The sequence below is a fragment of the Zerene cesonia genome, chromosome 11, assembly GCF_012273895.1.
Source record: "Zerene cesonia ecotype Mississippi chromosome 11, Zerene_cesonia_1.1, whole genome shotgun sequence".
NCBI classification, from domain to species: domain Eukaryota; kingdom Metazoa; phylum Arthropoda; class Insecta; order Lepidoptera; family Pieridae; genus Zerene; species Zerene cesonia.
This window is the reverse complement of record NC_052112.1, coordinates 7,896,389-7,906,967: the sequence shown is the minus strand read 5'-3', so window position 1 is coordinate 7,906,967 and position 10,579 is coordinate 7,896,389. Positions and strand designations below refer to the sequence as shown.

Here is a 10,579-nt window from a genome sequence, read left to right as displayed (position 1 = left end):
GTTTGTGTTAGTCGAGCACGCTTCAAAGGCGGTGGTAGCGCTTACCATCAGGCGACACTAGCTCCATTGCCGATGTCGACATGAGAAAGTGGGTGCATGCATTATAATATGTAACCTGTATGTGTGTACATATCTGTTAATTAATTAATATTTAACTTATTCTAGCAATGCTTTCGACTTGTTTGCTAATCTTGATATATTTGATGATTTATAAAATGTCTCTGAATCCCTAGATTCCCTTGCTATGTTCTATGTATTCCGTAGTGTTGTGTTCTATGTGTTCTATGTATATTTCTTCTGTGCGTTTGTATGTCACTGTACTGAGCACTCTTATTAAAGAGCTGTGCTATAGATTTGAGTTGAGTGGGTGCGAGAATGGTTTTCATTTACAATTTGAAAGCGACCAAGAGCTAGTATAAAATATATTATAATTTGTTTCGGGAATAATAGTTTTTGTAATGGAGTTCTCTACATTCCACAGTTCATAGTATTAGATATCTGTGAAAACTCTTGGTTTCGTAGTATATTACTTACTCTGTGCTAACTTGACTAGTCAAGAGGTTTTTGACAAGCGACAATCGTTTGGATGTTGCGTTTTGGTAGATTTTTAGTAATCGAAAATAGAATCTTAGAAATGTTCTAATTTCTATGTTTCATTTGATCATCGGGGTAGATTATGCGAAGATCATAATTGCATTGTTATTCTTATCAAATATTCATATGAATTGACCTGGCCAACGAATGTATCGACCATTGTAATAAGTAGCAACAGTATTTTTAAGGTTAGTTATATATACGTATTATGATTTATGAATAATGTTTGGATTTGGAAACCATATAAAACTCAATCTTTTGTCAAAAACAGAATAAGTCTGCGTATATATCCAAATATAAATAATAATGTACATAAGACAAAATAATTGGCGTTTCTTTTTTGACAATCGATGTTGTTTATTGTCAAGTTTCGACAAGAATTCATATCTTTGTAAGTTACCAATATTTTTTGTTTGTTTTATATTTATAGTATTGTTTAAAACCAATACATTTCAGTGATTAAAAGTGCCTTTTATAATTTTGGGTAAGTAAAGATTTACTTAACACATTTATCATTAATTAGACCAAAATGAAACCTAAATTATACGGACTATCCCAATAAATTCTAAGTTACAAGCAAACATATTACGTGTTATTAAATCAAGAGTTCTTGCTTATTTAATTGTACTAAGTTTTGATGCTTTCACTTATTATATCATACACAAATAAACATAAAACAACAACATAAGTCACAATTTTAAACTGAAATTGTTAACAAAAAGGGTTCATCCTTATTTATGATGAATGTAATATTTAATACTAAGAACCAGCCTTGATAGTGAAGTTTGAAAATTACATGTAAGTATACAGCTGCTGTGTAAGTATCATTAATTACACATATATACCAAAACATTTTTATGGTTTAGGCATTAAGCCTGTTACGCTTATTTATTATTATTATTTGTTTCATTCCAGTTGTGTTATTCAAGGAACAGTGAAGATTTTTTTAAATAGTGAAAAATTGTTTATGACCGTCCTGAGGTCATAAACTAAAGTGTAGTGAATCAAGATGGAGCTCCCAGACTGCCCTCCTGGTGCAGAGGGATATCAAGATTCTGTCACTGAAGTACCTAAGAAACCAGACTTAGAAACTAGTACCAAGGTAAATATTAAATTTGAAATACATTGGAATTCAATATTTATTTATTAAATATCTTCTAGATTAGCATTGAATATGTTATATTTTATTTTATTTTTGACCTATAAAATAAAGTAAAAAAATATAAATCAGAACATAATTTAAAAATTTGATAACCTATACAATAGATACATAATTTTGAGTTGGTATTATTCTATGGTTTCTTTTTGTCCAATACTACATTTTTCTTTATCTGTGTATAAGTATAAAAAAATATTAATTCATTAGAATCACTGTATTCTATTTATAAATATCAATAATTTTATGATCAGCATTTTTCGTCAAAGGTAATTTTGTGATAAAACTTGCCTGCAAGTAATTTTTCCAAGAACCAGAAAATGGGCTATTTTGGTACAATAATTTTGCTAAGAATTTTAGTCTTATTTTTGGTGTAATTTGATTCAAGAACAAGTAATTTTTGAAACTGTATAAAATAATGTATAATTTACTTCTTAACGGCTTCGCCTGTGGTACATATGTAGCCTATGTCTCTCAGTGATGATTTTTGTGAGAAAACATTACTAACATACAAAAATAGAAAACACAAAAGTTTCCTCTTTATAATATTAGTGTAGAGTAGCTGTTCACCTTGGCTTCATCCTTGGTACATATATAATAGCCTATGTCACTTAGTGAAGTATTAGCTGTATAATGGTGAAAGAATTTTTAAAATAGGTCCAGTAGATACAAATCTTTCTTTTAATATTTTGAATATTAATACACATTGAACTCAACTACTAGTACCTATTATAGCTTTTATTTTGATGAATTATTTACTACTTTCAAAAGTCATTTCAAATTCCTTTCATGAGGTTGAAATGAAAAATAAATACAGCCAAAAATAAGTAACTTATTTTGGTCAAAACTTGAATTCCCCATGAGCAAATGGAATAAAATAGACTCTTAAATGGCGTTTCAAAAAGAATATTCAATATTTATTATGATTAATTTAAATTCCCTGTAAATGAAACATAAAAAAGTGTTCTTAAAATGTTACAAATACAAAAGTTGCTTCTTCCCTGTTGTGTTGATATTATCAATAAATGATTGTAATGTGGATAATGTGGCTTTCAATTGCTAATATCTTGAAACTTCTTTCGTATAAAACATTAATGAAATTTATTCTACAAATTTTGGTTATGTGACCAAAATGACAGCAACAGAATTAATTAGAATAGTGAATAATATTGCTAGTTTGTTCTTAACCGACAAATTTATGTATACATGCATAAGTAAAGTGTAAATATGAGAGTTATTAAAAAACGCGTTATGTAAAAAAAAACTTTTGGACATTTTAACACCAAATTAATTTAATTAAGTTATTTAAATACTTTATTTGTTGACACAATGATATTGACCAACTACTGTTACCAAAAAGAAACATTTAAAAATTATGCAAATTGAGAACCTTCATCCTTTGTGAAAGTTGTCTAAAAATTAGATTAAAGTGTGTTTAAAATATACAATAACATTTTAAGGGCAAAGTGTGACTGTTATATTGCTCCTTTAACTATATTAACTATGTATGGTTAAGTTATAAAGAAATTTATAAACAACTTACAATTTATAATTTTAATTCTTAAACTGGGCACCAGTTTTTTGCCATTACTATAGTCTTGTTAATGTCAAGAACAAATTTAATTAGAAGGTGATTATATACAGTATGTGAAATTATATTTGCTTGAAATAATATGGTGATGTTATAACAATTTAGGGTTAGAAATTTACACCTCTTCACGAATCTTTCAACAGATTAGGAAGGGCTTGTTTGCTGGCTAACAGCATTTAGCCCATTAAATAAGTCTGCCTTCTACCTGACTAATTATGTATACAAGCTATTTGATATTCTATCAGAATCCATAATTGCATATGTTAGCTCATGATATACACACGAGCTAGCTTTATTCTTGATAAATATTTTTATAGTACAATTTGTAGTCAATGCATCTCTAGTATCAATAAATACTTATTTTTAACCATCCATATTATTCCTATCTATCTAACAACAGATATTATAGCTTATTCTGCTCAAACACTATACTTATGTATATATATACATATGGTTTGTTACCTTTTGGTGATAAAATTTATGGCAATGAATAATTTTTACTATTTAACTGTCCCACTGACAACACTTGGATAACAAATATTACTAATATATTTATATCTTTTTCATGATGAAAAAAGCTAGAGGTGCTGGGTATATATGGTTTTAAATCGTAAAAGTCGCAGTAGAGTGTAGACAAACATGAATATTTGGAAAGTTGACTAGCTGTTAGAGAGCAAAAGTTTAAAATATATTGATGAAGTTGGACTCAAATTAGAGGTCTTGGATAGTCAGAAATCAAATAAAAAAAACGGTGATCATAGTAAAATATTTTTATAAAGCACTCGTTATAAATAAAGAAATGATAAATTAGGTGGGTATTAAACGTGAAATTATATTGTTTCTTATAAATAAAGTGACCACTAGAAGTGTGGATCAGAAAATAAAATTTACCTTAGCTAACTTTAAGCGAAATTTAAGTGTAAAGTGCGGTGTAATTAGATCATTAGTTTAACTATTTACAATACATATCCTTCACACAATGTTTTTAAGCCTGATTCCGTTCCGTGATTGTGATATTTTTAATAAAATAGAACTCGCTGATTTCCTATTAAGGTAAGTAAGTATGTTTACACAAAGAAAACGTTTTATGATTAAATAAATGGAAAAAACAATTGTTTGTGTATTTTATTTCCTTTGTCCCTTACACGACTACTGATATTTATTTGCAATTCGGCTACTATTATCATTACTGCGGTATTTTCTACGCGTTTAAAAATGATGCGTTATCGTGAGTGATTGATTATATAAACGTAATTTACAGGCTGAGCAGGAGTTTCTGGAACATTTGAACAGTTTGAAGATCAAGGTTGAAGATGACTCGATCAGGTGTATGGTGGAGCGACGTGGGCGCGATATATCGGGGAAATGGATCTACCTGTGCTTTCCTTGCGCAGCTGTATGCAGCGGCGAGACTGTATTACAGGTACATTGATTTATATCAATCAAGGTAAAACACCAATGACCGGTTGCATAGTTGTTTATGTCCATGGGGTGCAATTAACAATTGTAATAATGGGCTGCTTTAAGTTGTTCTGTGGATATGGAACATCTTTTATTTTCGGGCTGTGAAAAAAACAGATCTTTCGTTCGTTCTTTATAAAATAAATGTGATAATGTTACAGTTTAATTATTTTCGACAGACTCACATTTCGGGGAAAAAGCACAAAACAAAGTTATCATCTAAAACTATTTGGCCGAAATCTATATTCGAAGAGCATCCTTATCTCCTCAATGAAAGGGGAGCAAATTCTAAATCTGGAGGTAAGCTATAGCTAGAAGTGAATGAAAAGAAATGAAATTTAATAAAGTTTTTATTCTATAAAAAAAATGTATGTATATTTCTCATTTAGCTTTTGTTAGGTGTTCGTAACAAGTCGTTTTATTATATTCAAATATATGAATAATAAGTAGAGACATCATAATAACTAATAACATCAATAAATGATATTATCATTATACCATGTTTACAGTATAACTACATACTATAAAAGTCGCTTGTCGCCATCTGTCTCTATGTATGCTTTGATCTAACTATACAACGGCTGTTTATAACAGATGGAGCAATTAATGTGCATATAACATGCATAATTGCACCTTAATTTAATCTCTAAAAGCTTAACTTGCTTTTGTTTCAGCCACATCGAGCGTTCTCAAAAAGATGGCTGAAGAAGTGAATTTGCATAATGCTACAACGATTGAGCATAAGTATAACTGCTATAAGAGTCTGCCAACTCACATTCAACATATTTTAGATGAAACCAAGTAAGCCTCCATTGATAAAATTCCGATACCATATTATCTCTTCTCACTTGTTCGTGGAATGTTTTTGTTACTCTCGCCTTACGTGCTAACTACTATTAACGATTTCATTGCTATAAATGCGAAAATGTGTTTGTTGGTTTGTCTTTCTATCACTAGATAGGAAGCTAGAGAGTAATATAGACTACTTTTTATAGCGGTCAAGCATGTTATTCCCATGGCAATTTCGTTTGACCACACGGACGAAGCCGCGAGCGACATTCTAGTACCTCTATTTGTAATAAGAAGAAGAATGTAAAATCTATTTTGATTTAATTTCAAGCCTTATAAGAATGGTAGAGAAAGATGAATTTAGAAGGAAGAAGATTATTGATAGAAGATAAACTTTATTTTCAGAGCGCCTCTCTTAGGCGTGGAGTATCTAGTGGAACATCCTCCAGAAGAGGCCCATCACGAGCCCTCATACGTCTGTACGCTGTGTAATAAGCATGGACACCCCCGAACCATTGTCAACCATCTCACGTGCTTTTGGCATCGGCACACATATCTCGTAAGTTTATACTCGAAATTGAAATTGTTAACTAAATGAACTTTGTCTTCAATATATAGTGAAACACATAACAGACAGCTTATTATATTTTATTGTTGCTTGTTACTTTGGTACTTACAAGAATTACCACATACAAACAATCAATTATATACATGAAACTAGTGTTTTTGTATCATATTAGTATTATTAATTACTAGCTTATTTTATTACCCAGGGTTTTCCCCGCATAGTTCACGTTCCCGTGGGCACTTAACGGCTTATAATAATTCCTTTATCGGTCCACAAATCTTCCTTCATACCAACCAATATATAATCCGAAGCAGTTGTTTAAACGTGCGAAGGAGACAGACAGTCATTCGCATTTATGATATTAATGGGTATTAATGAGACGTGAACGTTCAGGCGCACCACTTCCCGAAGGCGACGAACCTGCTGCAGCCGTACCGGCGCAGCCACAAGGCCGGCTACGCGATGATCGTGAGCCGCCTCGCGCACTGCATCGAGCACAAGTACGGCCGCATGAAGCCCGTGCACTGGCAGAAGGAGGAATATGAGGCTAACAAGTGAGTTTTTTTTTTGTGCCAAACAGAATATGCAATATAAAATAACTAATAAAAGTAGCTTTTACCTGCGGCTTCGCACGCGTTACATTCGTATTTCCCTTTTTGGTGGAGGGCGGAAAGCGATTTTGTTTTATACTATGTAATGATGCAATATATGAAGTCTACAGATGTAAAATAATTTTTTGTTTTATTTCACATAGAAAATTATGAACCTTTTACATTTACACATAACTTGTATTATTTTAACATAAGTACACAATGCTACAAAAAATACCTTAAATTTAGTTTAGATTTTAGTTCTTATTTGTTGATATTGTATGGATTTAAAAGAACTTGAAAGTAACAAATTTTTAATAAAAAAAATATAATTGTACATTTTACGGTTTACTTACGGTTGTAGATGGTTGCGTATTGGATTTTGATATGTCTATAATTGATGAGGCTTCGAATTTGAAAAAAATATAATTCTTTCAGGGATCAGATACTAAAATTGATATTCAAAGGGAAACATTTTGCCGAGGTCGAGAACTGCACTTTTGAAGAAGTTGTTGATATTGATTTACTAACTTCACTTGATGCAGGTAATTTATTCAGAAGTTATATTTATCCCCAATATAAATAAGAAAAAAAACTTACAACATATTTCACTTTTTTACGTTTCTCCTTATGGTTGCCTGGTTATAGATCACTGAAGTGAAAAGGCCTCCCATCGTGCTGTCACTATTGTATCATAATGTTTTTTTCGTTCTGTATTGTGTTTTATGTACAAGTAAATAGTGTAAAATAAATAAATATTTGACTAGTCCTTCAAATAACAGGAACAGATAGCATAGATTGTATAAAACTTTTCTTCTTATCTTTTGCATATTGAAAATAAAATGAATCTCAGTAATAATGGCGGTAAACAATATTTCGGCGATTCTAAAATTCTTTTAGAAGAAGTTTAATAAATGAGTTTGAGTTTGTATAAAATCCTGGTTTTTAAAGGCCGTGGACAACAAGTTCCACACGAACCATCGCCACCGCGTGTTGCAGCGCCTTCGAAACCCCAATTTAAGGTGAACAAATCACGCTTTGTATATATATATTTAATTATGAGAATGTATTTTATATTATGATCGACATATTTTAATTGCTAATATTTGTTTAACATATAGCCTAGTGAGGCTGGTCGAAAGCGTGAGAATATATCGGTGGAGTCTCTGTCAGACCTTAGCGAAGAGGACGAAGCTACGAAATTTGTGCGCTACGGGAAAGCTAATTATAGGTGGGTCTTTTGATTAAACCCCGATGCAAAAACGACGGGGTCTAATAAATTTGACGTATCTGTATATGATCAACCGAATTAAATTTTTATGTTCTATGTTTCATGAAGGATAGCCGCCGGCATAAAATGGCTAATTTAATATTTTCCACAACTCCCTCAATTTCGCTATCAAATGAAATGACTTGATTAGAAGATCATTTTATAAGAACTTGATATACACTATAACAAATTTTAAATTCAAGATGTCCGTCAACACAATGGGGTCGGGGTGTTTTTAGTGAAATTTGTACTATGTACTTGATCGACCCGTGCTCACAACAATTTGTCGGGCGTCAATTATTTCCTCAGGCAAATATGCTGTGTCATTTTAGTATTTAGTTTTATCAGATCTTTATATGAATTAATACAATATTAGAAAAGATGTAAACAAAAGCAAACTATTCGTGCGCGGCGCAAACACCCAAACACCCGCCCCGAATGAATGAATGAATAAAATTGTGTAACTAACACAACTTTCTGTTATGTGTAATAAGTATATGCATACTATTCGTTCATTTCCTTTTTTTGAAACAATACTAACGTTCACTCATAAGATGTGTTTTATATAATACAAGCTGGCCACCCCGTTTCCGACCGAGTAGACGTTTCTTTTTGTAAGTTTTTTTTAAATTTTTACAGTAATTATTATCATCCAAGTTGAAACAACGAAATTGTTCAGAAAGTTAAATAACAAAATTTATTGTTCAAGATCGCTGATTCTATCTATGATGATTTTCACTTTTTGTTGTTTCCACTTCTGATGTTTGTACTAATAATTTGACCACAGTTGTGACTTGACAATACTTTGCAATTGCTTAATTAAGTGACTTCTGTTGAAGCTTATATTATTTAAATGCCCGAATAATCATTGATAAATATCAATCACTATTGTATTTAGAAACACCATTTAGCAGATGTAATTATGTATTTTGTATTTAAGGGTGGGACGCCGATTTTCTCCTTATGGACGTGCAGAAGCCCCAATACCAGTTAAAAACCGTAAAATTGACACCAATGCTAATAACCAACGAGGGGACAAGGTATTGATATTTATGATTACTTTAACAAATTAATGTATATGACATTTATAATAGAGATATGATCTATGTAATGATTGTATGATTTTTTATGTATTAAATTAACAATGTATAAAAATGTTAAAATTGTGATAGTCACAGAATAATAAAGATCACGTAACTTTTTAATCAATTTACCACAATCAAGATTATAAATATTACATTCAATTAAACATGCAACAATATCAGAGGAGCCGGCCCGGAAATTACGACTTTAAAGTGAAGAAAGCTAAAGAGCAGCGTATGGAGGCAGAAGTGACGGCTAGAAAAATGCTGGCCTACCATGAGAAGAATCCTGAAAAGCATCCACTCTATCCTGAGGAGTGGAAGAAGTTCTGGAACCGTCGCTATAAGGAGTTGCAAGCAGGTCAGACAATTCAGCGATTTTCATACATTCCAGATTAACTGACACTACACTAAAATTTTTCTTACGTTCGTGCTCGTGATAATTATGTATATCGGAATTTGAATAGAAAATTACGATGATACAAAATTGTTATATGGATGACCACCATGATTAAGGTTTTGGTTTAAGTTTTTTCTTTAATATGTCCACTTCTTTATTTTATTTTCATAGATATGATTGTTCTTCTAGTACATATTTTCTTACATAAAAAAAAAACTTACACCAAACAGATGGAAAAGACCCGGCGAAGCACGACTTCAAACCGGAGTGGATAACGTTCTGGACGGGGCGTATGAAGGAGCTGCATGAGGAGGAATTGCGCATCACAGTACACGAGATATATCGCAAATTCAGCCTCCCAGCACCCGATGATAAGGAACCGTCTCCGCCGAAAGAGGAGCCAAGAGTGGTGGATAAGAGGAAGTCACCAAGACGTATTTCTCCATACAAACGGTTCGAGAGACGCAGGTCACCGGAGAGACGAAGGACGCCGGAACGTAGGAGGTCTCCAGAGAGGCGGAGGACGCCGGAGCGCAGACGCACGCCTGACAGACGGAGAACTCCTGAACGGCGACTTAGGTCGCCCGAAAGAAGGTCCATCGAAAGGAGGGATAGATGGTTTGTTGATATAATGTTCGTTATTGTAGGTGTTGTGTGAAGACTTTCACTTTTTAGTTTGTTATTTAAGATTTCAGTATTGGTATCATGTTATAATGTCTGTAACCAATAGTCATTTCTATCGTACTGTTAATCTATTAGATAATTTAAGTATAATAATGGCTTAAGCATTTATTTATAATAACATGTGCTTTAAAATTTTCTTATGCTACTACTATTTCTCAGGATAAAGGATCGCCGCACGCCACCCCGCAGACGCTCACCAGTTAGACATCTCAAAACTCGATCTAGAAGCCCTGTCTATAGGAGGTATTCATTTTTATGAAAGTTATTAATTATAATTTATTGGCATGTAGTTATTTGATATAGTGTTAAAGTTTGCAATGAAAAAAAAATGTTCGATTTTCATTAATATAAGGAATTCGTTAATTATCACATTAATAGCTGTGTATTCCGCAGC

At 32.1% G+C, this 10,579-nt stretch overlaps 1 protein-coding gene across 1 annotated transcript in view; it reads left to right on the top strand.

The window, feature by feature from the left end:
- The first annotated feature begins 558 nt into the window (after window positions 1-558).
- LOC119830580 (uncharacterized protein CG7065-like) overlaps window positions 559-10,579 on the top strand; it is a 17,774-nt gene continuing 7,753 nt past the window's right edge. The window contains exons 1-14 of the mRNA XM_038353649.1: window positions 559-782; window positions 1,510-1,696; window positions 4,603-4,764; window positions 4,982-5,102; window positions 5,477-5,603; window positions 5,997-6,150; window positions 6,553-6,713; window positions 7,188-7,294; window positions 7,701-7,771; window positions 7,871-7,980; window positions 8,960-9,059; window positions 9,285-9,462; window positions 9,732-10,119; window positions 10,345-10,428. Coding sequence (XP_038209577.1) covers window positions 1,604-1,696; window positions 4,603-4,764; window positions 4,982-5,102; window positions 5,477-5,603; window positions 5,997-6,150; window positions 6,553-6,713; window positions 7,188-7,294; window positions 7,701-7,771; window positions 7,871-7,980; window positions 8,960-9,059; window positions 9,285-9,462; window positions 9,732-10,119; window positions 10,345-10,428 — 1,856 coding nt within the window. The 5' untranslated portion in view covers window positions 559-782; window positions 1,510-1,603. The remainder of the gene's footprint in view (window positions 783-1,509; window positions 1,697-4,602; window positions 4,765-4,981; window positions 5,103-5,476; window positions 5,604-5,996; window positions 6,151-6,552; window positions 6,714-7,187; window positions 7,295-7,700; window positions 7,772-7,870; window positions 7,981-8,959; window positions 9,060-9,284; window positions 9,463-9,731; window positions 10,120-10,344; window positions 10,429-10,579) is intronic.